Source organism: Equus quagga, chromosome 5, assembly GCF_021613505.1.
Source record: "Equus quagga isolate Etosha38 chromosome 5, UCLA_HA_Equagga_1.0, whole genome shotgun sequence".
Classification (NCBI taxonomy): Eukaryota; Metazoa; Chordata; class Mammalia; order Perissodactyla; family Equidae; genus Equus; species Equus quagga.
In genome coordinates, this window is record NC_060271.1 from 80,513,956 (window position 1) to 80,534,859 (window position 20,904).

The 20,904-nt window shown below is 37.4% G+C and overlaps 1 protein-coding gene and 1 non-coding gene across 8 annotated transcripts in view; both read left to right on the plus strand.

The window, feature by feature from the left end:
• The first annotated feature begins 4,876 nt into the window (after window positions 1-4,876).
• On the plus strand, window positions 4,877-4,947 carry TRNAG-CCC (transfer RNA glycine (anticodon CCC)). Its single transcript has one exon. It is a non-coding gene; the product is annotated as a tRNA-Gly (tRNA).
• Window positions 4,948-5,201: 254 nt separating this feature from the next.
• The window catches only part of TIA1 (TIA1 cytotoxic granule associated RNA binding protein), a 31,728-nt gene continuing 16,025 nt past the window's right edge, over window positions 5,202-20,904 (plus strand). Inside the window, exons 1-5 of one of the 7 annotated variants that reach the window (XM_046663175.1) lie at window positions 5,202-5,506; window positions 12,592-12,694; window positions 18,599-18,697; window positions 19,456-19,510; window positions 19,683-19,715. In XM_046663175.1, coding sequence (XP_046519131.1) covers window positions 5,481-5,506; window positions 12,592-12,694; window positions 18,599-18,697; window positions 19,456-19,510; window positions 19,683-19,715 — 316 coding nt within the window. In that variant the 5' untranslated portion in view covers window positions 5,202-5,480. The remainder of the gene's footprint in view (window positions 5,507-12,591; window positions 12,695-18,598; window positions 18,698-19,455; window positions 19,511-19,682; window positions 19,716-20,904) is intronic. The other 6 variants (XM_046663173.1, XM_046663177.1, XM_046663176.1 and 3 more) reach the window with 6 other exon arrangements.

A 20,904-nucleotide genomic window follows, 5' to 3' on the forward strand; every position in this document is an offset into this window, starting at 1 on the left:
CATGAAGAACAGTAAGGATGGAAGGAAAATAAGTTAGATAGAAATAAAGGTGGAGCTTGGAGAAAGGGAATAGAAATTCAGTGCAATAAGCGTCCATTCATTGGACAAATATTTGAGTTCCTTCTGAGTGTCAGGCAGTGTTCTAGGTGCTTGAAAAAGATCAGTGGACAAAACAGATTTTTAAAAATATTTATTCTAATGAAGCTGATATTCTAGTGGAGAGTGAGATGATAATTAGAAAAAATAAGTAAATGATGTAATATATAGAGTAGGGTGAGAGGACTGCGGAATGGAGTGCAACTTCAAATAGGATGGTCGGGGTAGGCCTCATTGAGCAAGAAAGCATTTGAGCAAAAGCTGGCAGGGAGTGAGAGAGTGGGCTGGGTAAATATCAGGAGAAAGAGCTTTCTAGGAAAGGAAGATGCCTAGCATGTTTGAGGAACAGCAAGGAGGCCACTGGAGCAGAGTAAGAAAGGGGGAGTGGAGGTGTTAATGGAACAAGATGCAAGTCGTACAAGAAATAAACACTTCTACTTAAGAAGATAAAAATATGAACATTAGGTGCCCTTTTCCACTACATCTAGAAATTACAAAGAAAGAGCTAAACTATGTGTGCCTTTTACTTTCCTTTTTCCAAACTACATTATGTCCACAACACCGCAGTGCATTAAGCCTACCAAGCTCTCAATAAGTATTTCTTGCTTGATTAGAACTGACCATGTTAGTGACCTTGACACGTGTCATATTTGGAAACTTTCATTTCTGCTACTGAAACCTTGGGAAAGAATTTACTGACAGGACACTCAGTGAAGAGACAGTGTAAAAGACTTGCAAAGTGGGAAGTGGGCTGAAGGCTTTCTCGTTCTGCGCCTTTGCCCTTTCGAAATAATACTGCCACTGAAACTCAAGAAGGTTTTTTAAAAATCATGGAGGGCAAATGTTACCACATGTATGAAGGGTCATAATAAGGTAATATAACAAACATTTATTCAAAGAAGTGTTATTCAAAAGAGCAGTCTCTCTAGGAGGCTAAACACTACTATACTCTCCTCGATCAAACTCTAGCCAGGCTCCTCTTCTCAACTAGGCCTCAACCTTGGTCTATAGAGACTTGAAAAAAAACACTAACACAGTTTCTAACAGCTCAAGCTGCACCCTTGGAATGACCCTAGCTCCCTTTAAAGTGCCTGCCTGAGAAAACTCAAGGCTGCCAAAAAAATTTACTGTTTGTTCCCACCAATGCCAACACAGGAAGATAGAGCCCCTTCTCCCAGCCCCTGTGGCGGGGTAGGAGCCTAAGTGACAAGCACCAGTTACCCGCCCTTCTTAATTTCTGTAATCTTTCACTTCCCTGACTATATAAATATATAGATAGATTATTTAATTCAGAAATCCCATGTTTGAGAATCTATTCTACAGAAAGAAAAGAATCACTTATAAGAATATATATACCAGGATGCTTATTGCAACGTTATTTGTAGTAGGAGAAAAGAAACCAGGAGTAACCTGAATGTCCCTCAATATCATTTATGGTCATTTATTCAATTTACCATTGAATAAATTGTGACACGTTCATTCTATGGATTACTTTGCCATTATTAAAAAACAATTAACTAGATCTGTATTAGTTGAACTAGAGAATATCTATGATGTAAATTTTCTTTTTAAAGATTGGCACCTGAGTTAACATCAGTTGCTAATCTTTTTTTTCTTTCTTTTCCCCAAAGCCCCCCAGTACATAGTTGTATATTCTAGTTTTAGGCCCTTCTGATTGTACTATGTGGGATGCTGCCTCAGCATGGCCTGATGAGCGGTGCCATGTCTGCGCCTAGGATCCAAATCAGCCAAACCCTGGCCCCCGAAATGGAGAACACGAACTGAACTGCTGGCCACTGGTGTGGCCTCTCTACGTACGATGTAAACTTAAGTGAGAAAAGAATGCTGCGTGAGAGAAGAACAAAGCTGGAGGCATCATGCCCTCTGATTTCAAAATTATAGATATATTACAAAGCTATAATAATCAAAACAGTATGGTATTGGCATAAAAAGACACATGGTTCAATGAAACAGAATAGAGAACCCAGAAATAACCCCCCACGTATATGGTCAAGTAATTTATGACAAAGGAGGCTGGAATACACAATGGGGAAAGGACAGTCTCTTCAATAGTGTTGGGAAAACTGGACAGCCACATGCAAAAGAATGAAACTAGACCTCTACCTGACACAAAAATCAACTCAAAAGGGATTAAAGACTTGAATGTAAGACTTGAAACCATAAAACTCCTAAAAGAAAACATAGGCCATAAGCTCCTTAACATGGGTCTTGGCAACAATTTTTTGGACCTGACTCCAAAGGCAAGGGCAACAAAAGCAAAAATAAACAAATGGGACTACATCAAACTAAAAAGCTTCTGCATGGTGAAGGAAGCCATCAATAAAACAAAAAGGCAACCTAGTGAATGAGAGAAGATATTTGCAAATCATATAGCCGATAAGGAGTTAATACCCCAAATACATAAAGAATTCATACAGGGGTCGGCCTGTGGCACAGCAGTTAAGTATGCACATTCCGCTTCTCGGCAGCCTGGGGTTTGCTGGTTTGGATCCCAGGTGCGGACATGGCACCGCTTGGCAGGCCATGCTGTGGTAGGCGTCCCACATATAAAGCAGAGGAAGATGGGCATGGATGTTAGCTCAGGGCCAGTCTTCCTCAGCAAAAAGAGGAGGATTGGCAGTAGTTAGCTCAGAGCTAATCTTCCTAAAAAAAAAATTAATTTATTAAAAATCGAACTTCCATATGATCCAGAAATTCCACTTCTGGGTATTTATTCAAAAAAACTCTAATTTGAAAAGATATAAACATTTCTATGTTCATTGCAGCATTATTTGCAATAGCCAAGCTATGGAAACAACCTAAGTGTCCATCAATGGATGAATGGGTAAAGAAGATGTATAGATATAATGGAATACTACTCAGCCATAAAAAAGAATGAAATTCTGCCATTTGCAACAACATGGATACACCTTGAGGGTATTATGCTAAGTAAAATAAATCAGACAGAGAAAGACAAATATTATATGATTTCACTTATATGTGGAATCTAAAAAACAAAACAAATGAACAAACAAAACAAAACTCATGGATACAAAGAATAAATTGGTTGCCAGAGGGATGCGGGTGAAATGAGTGAAGGGGATCAAGAGGTACAAACTTCCAGTTATAAAATAAATAAGTCATAAGGATGTAATGGACAGCATGGTGACTATAGTCAATAATAATGTATCACATATTTGAGAGTTGCTGAGAGAACAGATCTTGAAAATTCTCACAAGAAAAAAAATTTTTGTAACTTTGTATAGTGATGTGTGGTAGCTAGACTTATTGTGGTGATTATTTTGCAATATATACACATATTAAATCGTTGTATATTTGAAAGTAATATAATACGTTAATTATACTTCAATTAGAAAAGGGAAAGTTGCAGAGTAAGATCCATGGCATAAGCACATTTCTTTAAATAACAAAAAATCCCAAGTACTTATATACGTGTGTATCTGTATGCATGTAAAGTAAGATGTGGGAGCTTACAAACTAATCCATTAACATTACCTCAAGAGGGGAAGAATGAGGGAAGTATTAATCTTTTCCTTATTTATCTATATTGTTTTACTTGTGATAGTGAGCATGTATTACTTTTGTAACTTTAAATATATAATATATAAATAAATAATATAATAAATAAAAATGAAATTTTGATAAAGTTCTTAGAGCTTAAAAAATACTTGTGCTATATCCATACAATGGAATTTTATTTGGCAAAAAAAAAGGGAATGAACCATTGATACATGCTACAACATGGATGAACCATAAAAGTATAATACTAAGTGAAAACAAGCTAATCACAAAGGATCACATATTTTATGATTCCATTTTCTATAAATTGTCCAGAATAGGCAAATCTATAGAGACAGAAGATTAGTGGGCTGGGGAGTGGGGTGGGGTGGGGAATAGGGAATGACTGCCAATGGGTGTTTCCTTTTTAGGGTGATGAAAATGTTCTAAAATTGATTATAGTGATGGTTGCACATTTCTGTGAATACAATAAAAACCACTGAACTGTACACTTTAAATGGATGAATTGTATGTTATGTGAGTTATATCTCAAAAAACTGTTAAAAAATACTAACCACTGTTAACATTTCTCGTATTCGTCCTGAAAAGACTATTTGATGTCTTTGAATAATTTCCGAAGAATGTGTCATAGATTCTAAAGACAATTCCAAAAATGGAAATCCAAAAGTATCCAAGTCTAAAGGAATGACTTCGAAGAGGACGTCACACTTTTGAATGTGTACATTCTTCTATGTTTAAACAAAATGCGTAATGAGTACGCTGAACCACATTTCAGAGCCCTCATCTCTCTGCTTCCCTCGAAGAGGACTGAAATTTACATATCTTCTAACTCATTTGGTTTTAGGATTCTTGTGATTGAGTTGCATTAAATATCTCAAGTATTTTCCAATGTACATTGAATATACCAATAAAATGCAATTATTAAAGAAAAATTCGGCAAAGATCTGGAAATATCTTCTTGACTCTCAAAAATTTGATTAACACCAAGACAAATTCTTAATGAAACTATTTTTTTAAACTAAAAAAATTTGAGTTTTTTTGTACAGAAAAAGTAGAAACAATCATTCAACTGTATTGGGATGAGAGAAAATAAATCCTTTCTTGTATCAATGAAAAACAGCAAAGTATAGACTCTCAGTAAACTTTTGTTTGTATAAAGATAAACAAATCATCCTTATATGGGAACTGACGTTTGCTTGTGTTCAGTCTTAGGATATTTCAGCCAGCCTAACTTCCGTCAGCGCCGCTGGTGTAGTGGTATCATGCAAGATTCCCATTCTTGCGACCCGGGTTCGATTCCCGGGCGGCGCATGCAGTTTTGCCACCTTCAGAACAAGGAAACTTGAAGAGTTCTAAAAACTTCGAATTTTTAATTTCCATACAGACTTCTATTTCATTATAATTCACAGTTGAAACACTCGAATTTGGAACTGGAAGACAGAAAAGTTTCCGCAATGCCTGAAATAGTTAATCCTTACGCCTGCGCAGTCTGAGACACCCCAGCGTCGGGTGGAAGAGCGGCTGCGCAACAAGTGAACCTATGGATTGAGGTGTAGCCTGGCGGCCGGGAGGTTGAAAGTGCAGGATTATTCCGCGCCTGCGCGGCCCGGGTCAGTTCGCTGGCTGCTCCTGGGCTCCCGGCTCGCCGCCATCTTGTATTGGGGCTTCATTGTTCGCGCTGGGCCGGCCGCTTTGGTGTAACTGCCGCCGAAAAAAAGAGGCGGAGTAACCTCCGGTCAGCCGAGGAACCCCGCTATCCCGCAGCCATAGCGGCCCAAAAGATTTGGGAGGTAATAAAAGACTAGGGAGCTGGACCCGGAGGCGCGACCGCGACAGCAGCAGCCATGGAGGACGAGACGCCCAAGACTCTGTGAGTCTGGGGCAGCGCTGGGGGTGGGGGACGGGATGGTGGTGGTCCCGGAGGGAGGCCTCGGCCCTGCGCCGCTCCCCAGCCTATTGTTCTCCGAGGACGCCGCGGGGTCGTGGTTCCTCTCCTGGGCGCGCCCTGGGATGCTAGGGACGGAGAGCCGGGCAGTGAGAGGACGCGGCGCAGGGAGAGGGCTTCGACCCCCGCCGCCTTCTTCACCTGCGCGACCCCGCCGCGTGGCCTTTGGCCTCGCCACGGGCCCTCTGCGGCCTCAGGCCTGGACAGAGGACTTTTTCATTCAAACCTCTTTTTTAGAAGTCGGCGAACCTTCTTTTTTTTGTCCCTTGCTTTCCTTCTCTCTTTTCGCGCCCCTCCGTTTTGATGAACCTCTTTTGATCTGTTCAGCCGCCTCCCTTTCATTTCGCCTTGATTTCCTCCTGAAACCTTTCGTTGTCTTCTCGTTGATAGACCTTTTTCTCTTGAGGCTGCTTGTACTCCTTTTCAGTGAGGTAAAACTTGAATTCTCCCAGCTGCCAACTGGAAGGAAGCCAGATGTTTTTCTCTAACCTCTCTGGTTTTCCTTCTGTAGCTCCCCCGACCCCGATCCCGACCCCTGACCAAAAAGCCTAAAAACCGGACACGCTAAGGATTTTGAAACTGCTTTTTAGAAATGGAAATCTCACCCGGAGGTATATATCAACTGAGAGGAAGTGGATTTAATACGTTTTTATTGTCGTGTGCTACTTTTGATTGACATGTTGCTGAACCAGCGGGCAGTTTGCATGAAACCAGAATTGATAAATATCTTAACATATTTAGTCACCTCGGAGAATTTTTGGTGTTAAATGATCTCAGTTTGGGATGTTTTCTTTGTCGTGTAGCTTCCACCATAGCATTTTCCTTTGTTTTTCGAAGTATTATCGGATGAGGTGCTCCTGCCTTTGTTGCTTTTCTCGGAAAAAAAGAAAAAGCCCGATGGGTTTTTGACATAGCTTTTTTGGTTTTATGCTTAGAATACTGGCAGTTTGAGAACTCTCTGCGTTAAAAATACCATTTTAGGTTTCTTTTTGCAGCTCGGTTGTTGTCATGAAGTACGGTGTAATCAGTTCTTTTTTCCATCACCAAAAAAATTTCCATCTTGTAATCTATATGAGAAATATAGTTACACTTGTTTTCTTGATAGATTAGTAAACTTTTTTACTAGTTTACCTGATAGTCTGTTAATCTTAAGTATCTTTTTAATAGGATGCAGCAATTAGTGCATGACCATGTTTTTTGAAAGATTACATCTGTAGATGAATACTCCCTAAACTATTAGCCTCACAGAGTTTATGGAAGCCTTTTTCCCCCTTGCCTCTTAGGTAGAAGTATGATAGCCAGCAGCATATTGGATTAAACACTGCTCATCTTTTATAATGTCTTTAAATTTAAGATGATTATTATTTTGAAATTTTTAATTTCAGAAATGGCCAGAAATATCTGGGAATGTAACCTTTTTAGTACATTGATTTGGGAATATCAAATAACGAAGACAGCTTCAGCTTTCTCAGGCCAGTCTGCAAAAGCAGGTGGTTAAACAGTACTAGCTTGGGGACAGGGGACCAACCATTGCAGGAGAAAGAAGGAAGGAAGTTTTATTCAACAGGTGCTTACTTTAATGCTTGTGATAATGTGAGTTCTGTGTTAAGTGCTTTCCAAGCTGCTTTAATCCTCATCGGAACTCTGCGGTGAATGGGCCCGTGTTTAACATGAGGAAAAGCTAAGCTTAGACTTTAAGTAACTCACGCAAGGTCATATACCTTTTTGTTCATCATCCTGCAACTCTACTGTCCTCAACTCTGAGCTCTTCCGCCTAGGACTGATTTTCCCTTGCATCCTTTACTAGAACACCCAATCCAAAAACCTCTTCCCCAAAGTAGTCGATGCTCTAACACTTCCTATTCTCTCCTCCCTTGCTTCTACTCCCTCAACCAAAACTCCCATTCTTCCAGTCAGACCGGTCTTGATTAAATATGAGTAGATACCAATCCTTAAGTTTTCCCAGCAATATTTTTACTTTTAATATAAATCGTTTGTTTTAATGACCCTGAAACTCAGGGTCTTTTAATATGTTCTTAGCACAGCGTCTGGCCCATGGCAAGTGTTGAATAAATTTGTTTTAAAAACTGGTACAATTCCTAGCAATGAATTAAGATTTTACTCATTCTTGAGGGTAAAATATAGTCTGAATCTAAGTATCACCTGTGTACTTAAATGGCTTCAGAGGAAATGCCTTCATTTGCCACAAATGAGTGTTCAGCATCGCCTTGTTAAGTTAGAGATTGCCAGTATTCAATTTCTTGTCAGCAGTACTTTCGCAATATATTGTGAGAAGTGGTTTGATTCTGGATGTGTTTTGAAAACAGAGCAACAGGAATCACCCATTGGTATGTGGGATTGTATGTGGGATGTGAGAATGAAGTCAACAATAAGGTTTATTTACAAATGTGTAACATCAGTCATCTAAAATGTTAGTTTGTTGCAAAGTATAAGTAAAAACGAGAACAGTCTTGAGACCATGGATGTCTTAGGATGTCTTCTGGCATAGTATTAGATTCATTTGTTCAGGCTGGTTTATGTATATGGTGTGATCTCCAAGTGAAGGAGGTGCTAGCTAGTATAGTAAGAGGGTTTAAGCTATCATGCAACAAACTATCCTTTGTAAAGAGTAGACAGTTGTTAAATAATGGTAGGGTTGTGATGCTGGTGTATAGTATAAGTAAGTATTTGTTGTTCTACATACTTAAATAAGTAAAAGACATACACCTTTTCCCCATGAACTGGAGTAACTCTGGCAAAATAGAATAATTAGGACCAGATAGATACACAGCTTCCACTTTCACTGGATATTGGACTCCACTGCTGTTTACCACCAAATGGATTCTCTTTAATCTCTGCTTCTTGAAGCCCTATCTTTGTCTTCTATGTTCAGAACTGGTATCTCTAATTGACCTAGCCTAGATCACATGCAAGGGAGACTACAAAACCATATCTAGCCTTTTCAGCTTCTTTAGAGGAGTCAGGCTCTGCCACAGGATGAAGATTTCTCTCAAAATAGGAAGGAGGGGGTCAGCCCCATGGCCGAGTAGTTAAGTTCACGTGGTCCACTTCAGTGGCCCAGGGTTTCACCGGTTTGGATCCTGGGCGCAGACCTGACACCACTCATCAGGCCGTGTTGAGGTGGCATCCCACATAGCACAACCAGAAGGACCTACAACTACAATAAACACCTATGTACCGGGGGGCTTTAGGGAGAAGAAGAAGAAGAAAATAGGAAGGAAGATGTTTGGCAGCCAAAAATAAATAATTCACTACACAGGTGTAACTTAAATCCATACTATTAGTAGGAAATCCTTGGGCTTCAGTAACAATAATATATTACAAAGTATTGAACAACTAAAGAAACATAAAAATGAGAATGAACTTTTTAAAGTACTAGCATTCTACAAACTATAAGAAACTTATTTTTCCATTGAAAGTATCTTGATTATAAAAAGGGACTGCAGAATTCAGATTTGGGCTTTCTGTCTCAAACTAGTATTTATTTAGCAAGTAGACTTGGAAAGTAATAGCATCTTAAGTTGTTTGGAAAATTTGAGGTATTAGTGATTTACTTACTGGTAAAAAGCAAAGACTAATTTAATGGATTATTTTTATTTACACAAGGAAGAAAAGTTTCTTGTCATTTGATTTCTTTGATATGAATGTTATATATGTTACTTGTAGTTTATTGTATTCCTGTCAGAGGTTGAGAACAAGTTGTTCATGTGATTTTCTCTGAAGAGCATTTCTCTAAACACCTGTGCATAGAGTTAATTGGTAGAGGCTCCTGGAGCTTATAGTATATACAACAGGCCACGTTAAATAAACAAATATAAAGACAATACAAACCCTGGTGCTTTTTAAAGTAGCTTATTTTTTTTTATTACCTATCTTCAAATGAGGTATATCACTCAGAAAATATTTCTCAGAAAGTCTTAGATGATTTTGCAAAGAGTAATTAATAGAACTCAGGTTCCCTAAATAGTGTCCACTTGCCACTAGATTATCTAGCTTTAGGAAAGTAGATGTTAGAATTAACTTTCAGAAGAGCCATTTTATTCATTTAGACATATGCAATCCTGAGAAGTTTTTTTTTTTTTAAAAGATTTTGTTTTTTTCCTTTTTCTCCCCAAAGCCCCCCGGTACATAATTGTATATTCTTAGTTGTGGGTCCTTCTAGTTGTGGCATGTGGGATGCTGCCTCAGCGTGGTTTGATGAGCAGTGCCATGTCCGCACCCAGGATTCCAACCGACGAAGCACTGGGCCGACTGCAGCGGAGTGCGCGAACTTAACCACTCAGCCACGGGGCCAGCCCCCCAATCCTGAGAATTTCTTATAGGCACAAGAGTCAGACAAGAATCGATATAGAATAGTTGCAGAGATGGTACAGAGTTCTCACATAACCTTCACCCAGATTCCCTTAATGTCAACATCTTACATAAGTATGGTATGGTTATCAAAACTACAAGCTTTCTGGGGCTGGCCTGGTGTTGTAGTGGTTAAATTCATGTGCTCTGCTTCGGCGCCCAGGGTTCACAGGTTTGGATCCTGGGCGCAGACCTAGCACTACTTGTGAAGCCATGCTGTGGCAGCATCCCTCATAAAATAGAGGAAGATTGGCACAGATGTTAGCGACAGTCTTCCTCACAAAAAAAAAGTTAAAAAACCCTACCAGCTTTCTTCCAGTTTCTCCAGTTTTTCCACTGATGTCCTTTTTATATTCCAGGATGCAGTCAAAGATAAGACATTGCATTTAGTCGTCCTCTCTCTTTACTCTCCTTTAATATGTGAGACGTCTTTCGTGCCCATGGCACTTTTTAAGGGTGCTGTTTCTCCATGGTACAATCTGTTTCTCCCACTATACAGTGACTGTGTACTTTTTTTCTCTACATACTCTAGTAATTAGAATTAAGTCACAAAGACTAGCCCACACTCAAGAAGAGGGAATGAAGCTCCACTTCGCAGAAGGGGGTATCAAAGAAATTGTGGACATATTTTATTTGGACATATTTTAAAACAACCAGTTCATTGGTTAAAACCAATAATATCTTAGAGGAGATATTTTGAAGCTCTACATATATCCTATTTCTCCTTAGAGTTTCATCAACCATAAAAGATCCATGGGTGGATCTTGCCAGTAGCAGTCATTACTGTGGTGTTTTGATGGTGATTTCCCTCATTCCTTCTACATTTATAAATTAGAGTTCTTCAAGAAAAAAGCTGTTTTCTCCCTGATCAGGATCCAGTCAAAGAATGTTCATTGTATTTGGTTGTCAGTGTCAAAATTTTAAGTTCCTTTTAATCAAAAACAGTCCTCCTTTTTTTTTAGGATAATTTTTTTGAAGACATCAAACAAGTTGTCTTATACAGTATCCCATTTGTGGATTTGTGTAATTGTTTTTATATGCCCAGTATTGTACACTTAGATCTAAATTTAAGCTTGACTAGATTCAGGTTAAAGCTTTTTGATTTGAATACTTCATAGGTGATATTGTATAATTCATATTGTACATAGTGTCTTGTTGTCCATCTGAAAAATGGTTTAAAGTTTGATCACTGGGTCAAAGTGGTAAATGACCAAAGCTCTTACTTTTTTAAGGTAGGGTTTTCCCTTTGGCCACTGTTAAGTAATCTTTGTGATAACTTTGTTACCCTGCAGGTATCCATTTTCACACCAAACTTTCATCTAATGTTTCTGCATCTGTTAATGATTCTTGCCTGAATCAGTTATTTCATTAGGGCTTACACATTATTAATTTAATGTGTTAATGCTGTCTATGTTTATTGACTAGCATTTCTCTGTAAAGAAGAGCTTTTCCCTCATCAGCCAGAGCTATTAGATTACACTGTAATGGAGTTTTCAGAATAAAGATTTGGTGTAATGATAACCTCCAGTACTGGAAAAATTGCTGTTGGATAGCTGTTGCTGTTGCTTTTTTGAGTATCATTATTCTACCTGATCTTTAAATGTTATTCATTGTTCCTTGAAACTCAGCACTTTGACCTTTGCCATTTTAACCTATTCCACTGCCTTTGTGGTAAGCGCTCAATATGTTTATTGAACGGGTAAGTGGAAGGAAGGAATTAACACTTTCCGTCATGTATAGATGTTTATTTTTCTGGAGAGAGAGTCCATACCTTTCATCATTGTTCTCTGAAGGATTCTTGGCAGAAGAATAAGAAACTGTGGTTGTTGGGAGACTGCATTCTCTGATTTCAGAAGTGATAACTTCTATCACTGACCTGTCTAGAGGCAATCTAATTTCAAAAGTCCCATTTTGAAAATTTATTTATTTAAACCTTTTAAATAAAGATCATCCCAGTCGTGTGATCGTGGAATACACTGTTTACAGTAATTAAGTGTGTTGGTTACTAATTCATGTTATCTGTGGAAGGTCTGTCCTGGAATCTTTCTCCTCACTCTCCACTTCCACTGATCAGTGATACTCATTGAAAGGTTTCCCATCCCTTTGTGAGTATGCATAACACCTGAGAAGTGATTTACCCATGATTTCTCAAAAATATGTTTATTGTGTAAACCAAAGTATACCTATATTGGACTCTGTTAGGGGAATCATGAATTAAAAATGGAGGAAAATTTACTCATTAATACTGTAAAAGTAGAAGTAATTGCAAAGCTTCTCAGGATTTATTGTATAAAATGTTCTGTGTGTCCCGTGATTCATTTGAGAGATTTTTAAGCATATCTTCCTAGGGTAAACCTAGAAACTTAGAAACAAACAGGTTTAATTTGCAAACCTTGACTAGCACACACACATGCTTCCCCTCTACTAACAGTGTCTAATATATTTGCAGGTAACATACCTTGCATCTGTTTTGAAAGAGGTTTTGAAGTTTTGGCAAATTTTTATAAGCTATTCCCAAATAATGTAGTTTAAGGCAAATATCTACCTATTCCCAAAGTTTATTTTTCAGTAAGCAACTTTAGAAACTGATGCAAAAGAAGCAAATTTAAGATGGTAAATTGTGTTTCTTTGTGTTTCAGGTATGTCGGTAACCTTTCCAGAGATGTGACAGAAGCTCTAATTCTCCAGCTCTTTAGCCAGATTGGACCTTGTAAAAACTGCAAAATGATTATGGATGTAAGGGTATTTTACTTAGTTAACTTTCTTCTTTTTTTAAAAAACATTATTTAAATCTATTACTTCCAGGAACTCTTAGTTTATGCAGTGTAACGTTGGGATTTTAGTGAATTTGTAATAATTTGGCCACTGAGTTTAATTTGTTTTACTAAATAAAGGAAGAAGAGAATAGAACTAATGATTTCTAGAGCAGGTGAGAACTATGGGTAGGCTCTTGTTTTAAGTGCCTTGAGGCATCAGAATTGTTTATTTTATATGTGGTGTCAGTTGATTAGCTAGTCTAGAAATTCAGTTATTACAATTAAATTGGGAAATTGGGTCAAAAAATAATAGACATTTGATACTGTGAAATTGTTTGTTTTTAACTTTATTTTTAAAGGTCATTATTTCAAGTTTTTCTTGCATCGCGGCAGTTCCCATCCATCAGACCTTTATATTTAGAAAAAACATTGAATTCATTCATCTAATTGGTGTTAATCCTGAATTATAACGTATATAAAAAGACAAAGTTTTTTTGATGGGAAAGAGTGCTGAAGAGAAATCTTTTATCCTATGGTCTCTTCTTCCTGTAAACTTTTGGTTTTCTTTTCCCCAGGAAAGAAAATCAGAGATGTGTCTGTGTATTTGCTACTTTCTTTTCTATTGTATGCCAATTTAACTCTTTTTGCTGTGTATTTGAAAAATTGTTTAGTCAATTGATTTTGGTTTGTTCTTAGATTTTAAAATGTCAGACCTTTCTCTGAATGATACAGGGTCATCTACTTATAATATAGATGGATTCAACAGATGTTTTTGTCCTTTACACTCTTAAGTGTTTTCTTAGCACATTTAATATCTGTATGCCTTTGGATAAAGAAGAAGAGATCCCTGTACCCATAGAGAAAGATAAGAGGGAGAGACAGGAAAATGATGGAGAATTTAAAACCAGTCTTTCCTTGATCTGGGTCTCCTTCCTTATCCCAGTAATAGCATTTATGCAATGCTTGCTACCTATTATTATTCTAATTCTGATGCATTATCACAAATGCTCAATAGAAACGTTATAAAGCAGATGTTATTCCCATTTAATATATGCAGAAATGAGGCAGAGCAAGGATGTAAACCCAGATTGATCTATCTGAATATGAATCCTGTCCATTGGTTTGAACGCTGCTATTCTGTCCCTGTCTGTGTCATTCTGGATATTTGCCTGGTAAAGATCACTAGGCAAAATGTTAAGGGCTGCCTGACCTACAGAAAAGGCTGACTAGGTGCAGGCCCGGTGGCCTAGTGGTTAAGTTCACACACTCCACTTTGGCGGCCCGGGGTTTGCAGGTTCGGATCTCGGGCGCGGATCTATATACTGCCCATCAGGCCATGCAGCATCCTGGATACAAAATGGAGGAAGATTGGCACAGATGTTAGCTCAGAGACAATCCTCAAGCAAGAGGTGCAGGATTGGCAGTGAATGTTACCTTAGGGCCAGTCTTCCTCACAAAAAGAAAAAAGAAAAGGCTAACTAGGTTAGCCTCTGCCACTTTGTATAAGTTTTGAATTGATGTCCCTATTTATGAATTTTATGCTCCTTGGAGTATAAAGGCTGATAATGTGTATGCTTAGATTCTTTTTATCTAAAAAGTACAGTTTTTTCTGGGTACAAATTAAGTAAAATGAACGTTCTTTTTTATTTGATTGCTCTTCTCTTAAGTGTAAGCTACCTTTCCTAACCACCTTCTGATGCCTGTCAACACTGATCTTTGTAGGAGAATTTGCATTTTGTGCTGTTAGTTTGAATTATACAATTTTTAAAACATTCTTTTAATCCCTAATGTTTTTAAAATAAAATAATGGATAATCTCAATATCATCAATTTTGTGGTTGCCTCCTTGCTCTAAAATTCTTTTTTTTCCCTTAAAGATTGGCACCTGAGCTAACATGTGTTGCCAGTCTTTCTTTCCTCCTTCTTCTTCTTCTTCTTCTTCTTCTTCTTCTTCTTCTTCTTCTTTTCCTTCTCCTCCTCCTCCTCCCCAAAGCACCCCCAGTAGATGCTTGTATATTCTAGTTGTGCTATGTGGGACGCCGCCTCAGCATTGCCTGATGAGTGGTGCTAGGTCCACGCCCAGGATCCAAACCGGCAAAACCCTGGGCTGCCGAAGCAGAGCACACGAACTTCACCACTCAGCCATGGGGCTGACCCTTAAAATTCTTAAAAATCATTGCCAGTGACTTTTTTAAACTGTTAATTGTGCTTGAAACAAGATGGTATATTTCTTTATTCTAGTATCATTCTAGTCTTTTGAATTAGTTTCTTATTTTAACAATTCTGCTGAGGAGATTATGGAAGGAATTTCAAAATGGACTGTAAAGTCATTTGGTATTTTGCACTTGATAGGTGTAAAATATTGAGTGTTTTTTCTGCTTCTTTAATTTACATGAAACATATAGCTTCATTTATCATCATACCTCAGTTACTTGGAACACTAACAGAAAAGAAGAGAGAATTTTATTTTTGAGGTCATAATAGTTTATAACATTGTGAAATTTCTGTTGTACATTATTTTTTGTCAGTTGACGTATCTACATGCCCCTTCACTCCTTGTGCCCACAGCCCAGCCCCCTTCCCCTCTGATAACCCCTAAACTGTTCTCTTTGTCCATGTGTTAGTTTATCTTCCACATATGAGTGAAATCACATGGTGTTTGTCTTTCTCTGTCTGGCTTATTTCGCTTAACATAATACCCTCAAGGTCCATCCATGTTGTTGCTAATGGGATAATTTAGTCTTTTTTATGGCTGAGTAGTATTCCATTGTGCATATATACCACATCTTCTTATCCAATCATCAGTCAGTGGGCACTTGAGTTGCTTCCATTTCTTGGCTATAGTGAATAATGCTGCAGTGAACATAGGGGTGCATGTGTCTCTTTAAATTGTTGATTTCAGGTTCTTTGGATAAATACCCAGTAGTGGGATAGCTGGGTTGTATGGTATTTTGATTTTTAACTCTTTGAGAAATCTCCATACTATTTTCCATAGTGGCTGCACCAGTTTGCATTCCACCAGCAGTGTATGAGGGTTCCCTTTTCTCCATGTCCTCTCAAACATTTGTTATTTTTTTGTCTTGGTGATTTATAGTCATTCTCGTGGATATAAGGTGATATCTTAGTGTAGTTTTATTTGCATTTCCCTGATGGTTAGTGATGTTGAGCATCTTTTCATGTGCCTATTGGCCATCTGTATATCTTCTTTGGAGAAATGTCTGTTCATATTCTTTGCCCATTTTTTGATCAGGTGGTTTGGTTTTTTGTTGTTGAGTTGTGTGAGTTCTTTATATATTTTGGAGGTTAACCTCTTTCAGATATATGATTTGCATATATTTTCTCCCAGTTGGTGGGTTGTCTTTTCATTTTATTCCTGGTTTCCTTTGCCTTGCAGAAGCTCTTTAGTCTGATGAAGTCCCACTTGGTTATTTTTTCTTTTGTTTCCCTGTCCAAGTAGACATGGTATTCTAAAAGAACCTTCTAAGACCAATGTCAAAGAGTGTACTGCCTGTATTTTTTTCTAGAAGTTTTATGGTTTCAGGGCTTACCTTCAAGTCTGATCCATTTTGAGTTTATTTTTGTGAATGGCATAAGAGAATCGTCTACTCTCATTCTTTTACATGTGACTGTCCAGTTTTCCCAGTACCCATTTGTTGAAGAGACTTTCCTTTCTCCATTGTATGTTCTCAGCTCCTTTGTCGAAGATTAGCTGTCTGTAGATGTGTGGTTTTATTTCTGGGCTTTCAATTCTGTTCTATTGATATGTGTGCCTGTTTTTGTATCAGTACCATGCTGTTTTGATTACTATAGCTCTGTAACGTATTTTGAAGTCAGGGATTGTGATGCCTCCAGCTTTGTTCTTTTTTCTGAGGATTGCTTTAGCTATTTAGGGTCTTTTGTTACCCACGTGAATTTTAGGATTCTTTGTTCTATTTCCGTGAAGACTGTCATTGGGATTGTGATTGGAATTGCATTGAATCTGTAGATTGCTTTAGCTAGTATGGACGTTTTAACTATATTTATTCCTCCAGTCCATGTGCATGGAGTATCTTTCCATTTCTTTATATCATCATCGATTTCTTTCAATAATGTCTTATGGTTTTCATCATATAGGTCTTTCGCCTCTTTGGTTAAATTTATTCCTAGATATTTTATTCTTTTTGTTGGAGATTGTAAATGGGATTGTATTCTTGAGTTCTGTTTCTGTTCGTTTGTTATTAGAGTATAGAAATGCTGCTGATTTTCAAAGTTGACTTTGTACCCTGCAACTTTGCTGTAGTTGTTGATTATTTCTAATAGTTTTCCGATGGATTCTTTAGAGTTTGCTATATGTAAAATCATGTCGTCTGCAGACAGTGAGAGTTTCACTTCTTCAGTGCCTATTTGGATTCCTTTTATTTCTTTGTCTTGCCTAATTGCTCTGGCCAAAACCTCCAGTACTACGTTGACTAACAGGTGAGAGTTGGCACCCTTGTCTTGTTCCTGTTCTCAGAGAGATGGCTTTCGGTTTTTCCTGGTTGAGTATGATGTTGGCTGTGAGTTTGTTTTATATGGCCTTTGTTATGTTGAGGTACTTTCCTTCTATACCCATTTTATTGAGAGTTATTGTTATAAATGGATGTGGATCTTGTCAAATACTTTGCATCTGTTGAGATGGTCATGTGGTTTTTATTCCTCATTTTGTTAATGTGGTGTATCACATTGTTTAATTTGCACATGTTGAACCATCCTTGTGTCCCTGGTATAAATCCCATTTGATCATGGTGTATGATCTTTTTAATGTATTGCTGTCTTCAGTGTGCCAGTATTTTGTTGAGGATTTTTGCATCTATGTTCATCAGTGATACTGGCCTATAATTTTCCTTCTTTGTGTTTCCTCCTCTGCCTTTGGTATCAGGGGGATGTTGACCTTGTAGAATATGTTAGGAAGTGTTCCATCTTCCTCAGTTTTTTGGAATAGTTTGAGAAGGATGGGTATTAAATCTTCTTTGAATGTTTGGTAGAATTTTCCAGAGAAGGCATCTGGTCTTGGGCTTTTATTTTCTGGGAGGTTTTTGATTACTCTTTCAATCTCTTTACTTGTGATTGGTCTACTCAGAGTCTCTATTTCTTCTTTCAGTTTTGGGAGGTTGTATGAGTCTAAGAATTTATTTCTTCCCTATTGTCCAATTTGTTGGCCTATAGTTTTTCATAGTATTCTCTTGTAATCCTTTGTATTTCTGTGGTATCCATTGTAATTTCTAGAGGAGAGAATTTTTAAAAGACTGCTAAGCAGACAAAAATTTAATGTCAGAAAATCCACATTCTAAAACTTATTCTAAAACTTTACTTACCAAAGAACCTCTTCAGATTTCAAAGCCTATTTACTTATGTTTTAGAAACAGTTTTAAGAAGGTTGGCTGGCATTTTCTGCTGCTCAGCTAGTTAGAAGCAGCAAGGATATATGCACGTTTATAGCAATAAAAAGTAACATGTAACATGGAAGGGACAGAAAAATTATTAAAAGCCAACACCAAGACTTGAGAACATAGGAGTATAGCCAGACTTGACCTCTGTAGCTTAAAGAAATGATTCTATTATATGGTGATGGGGAGAACACACACACGTGCATATATAGTATAGCTAGATATTCATCCATTCATAATTAGGACACTTAGTCGTTAGTAAAAGATTAAACTATATATACTAGTATACCATGACTTGTTGAAGAAGACAGCTTTCTATAAAAATAGTTCATTTTTGAGTGTTCACTTCCTTAGCTAAAGATTTACTTGTGGAATGGACCCTTCATTCTCCGTGGCCTGATAACTGAGGTGTATAAAACTTTCCATAATTTTAAGTTAATGGGAATATAAAACTTAAAATTGGCTTTTGTGTTCCTCCTTCAACAGACAGCTGGAAATGATCCATATTGTTTTGTGGAGTTTTATGAGCATCGTCATGCAGCTGCAGCACTAGCTGCTATGAATGGGCGGAAGATAATGGGTAAGGTAAGCTGTCATAATTAAAGGTGACTTGCACTGGAAAATTTTAAGTTGCATATAGCTTGTTTCCTTTTTAGAAGCATTTTATTCACTTTACAGCAAAAGATCACATGTAATGTTAAAAAGATGAGATAAAGCTTTTAGAGGGTGTGTTTATATTAGTATCCTTCATGGTGACTTGCACCTGATAAATACTAAAATATTTATTGAATTACTCAAGCCTGGGTGAAACATCTAGGACAATTGGATACTAATGGGGAAGAATAAAAGGAAAAAAATTTATTGGTACTTTAGATAAGAAAGGTTAGTTGAATGTTAACAGAGAAGTATGTTAAATTAGCGTTTGTCAGCATTATTTGGGTCAGTGTAGGTTAAAAGATAAGTATTGAAACTTTGACCAGAACTGGTATCCCCTTGAGTGTTTCATCTCAAACACACAGGGGCCAGCCCCGTGGCCGAGTGGTTAAGTTCATGGGCTCTGCTTCGGTGGCCCAGGGTTTTGCTGGTTCAGATCCTAGGCGTGGACGTGACACTGCTCATCAAGCCACACTGAGGCGGTGTCCCACATGCCACAACTAGAGGGACCCACAACTAAAAATATGCAACTATGTACCGGGGGGCTTTGGGGAGAAGAAGGAAAAATTTAAAAAAAAAAAACAGTCTTTGAACAAACACCTTCCTATGTGTTCATAGATGCAAATGTTGTAATATCTTATTTTGAGCTCTTTATTTTATGGAGTATAAATGTAGAAAAATTTTTTTAGGAAGTCAAAGTGAATTGGGCAACAACCCCCAGCAGTCAAAAGAAAGATACAAGCAGTAAGTATATTTTATACTCTTTGAACGTTTGTTTTTATTGTACACAGTAGTTTTATTGTAAAGCATATAAACATCATACATGTTTGCAGTAATGTTTTGATCGTTATCCTAAGATATGATTGAATGTGTTTGTGTTAATAAATTTAAGAACAAATCTAATCTTTGTCATCAGGTAGTACCGTTGTCAGCACACAGCGTTCACAAGGTAATTGTATCTTCTTAAACATAAAATGAAATCTCTTGAAAGGGTATTCACTAACCACCTGAATTTTTTTTTGTTTGATATTGGGGGGAGTGGGGAGGGAGGAGGTCGTATTTCTATTGTATCTCTGGCAATATTTTCCCCCTTTTCTCAGTGTTGACCAAGTGTGGCTCGTCCACTACTTTGGTGCTATCTCAAGTTCTCTGACCCCCTTGGTAGCAGTTGATGCCTTAGAAATACTTTCACCAACTAAAGGGCAAGATACCCTGCTTCCTTGAGGTCACAATCTGTGCTTCATACCCAGATCTTCTGATTGCTTGAGTTGCTCCTGAAACTGTTTCCCAAATGGCAACCCAGTGTGTTGCTTGAGGCCTGCCAAGTGGGGGTAACTTTTCTTTCCAAATATACTTTGTCAAAATTGATATATATGTCCATTTTATAAAGTGTTGATCCAAGTATTTTGTATTTTTAAAGTGTTTCTTTTTTGAGCATTGTCTTTTTTTAAAAACTTCACATATGGGATCATTATTTCTCTCCAATGCTTTTTTAGTGGCTCTGATATAAAGTGAAGGGATTACTGTTTTCATTCTGTTGCCTTCAGTCTTAGTTCACTTGCACATGGATTCACATAAACTGAATGGTGTAATGTCTGGGCAACCAAAACTGTTGGCTTTTGAGAAAACTGTCAAATACTTTAACATCAAACTGTTGCAATGCAAGGTATTTCTTTGATTGTTCTTCACAAAATATGGTTAAACCAAATATATCATGTAGCTAGCTTCAGTAAATTGTCTTAACTGAGGCGAGTCTAGTCTTCATAACTCACAATACCACTATTTTATTTTAATGTGTAAAGCATTAATATAGTGGTAAACTGAATAAATGTAATAATTACTATGAGAATGGTAATTAAGTCATTAATTTTTTTGCAGAACTTATATATTATTAGTTTATTTTCTTAGAACAGTATAATAAATGGCTGTAAGTAGAAATATAACTGTCAGTTTCCAGTTAGGCATATCACAGTCTTTAGGAGAAGCTTACCTGTACTGTCACCTTGATTCATTATGTTTAAAATTGATAGGATTTGTTATAGATATAGGATAGTGTTTTACTTATACTTTACTATAATCTGTAAGTTATTTTAAGAATACTTTATTGAATAGATTTTAGTATTTTTTAAATTCTAAAA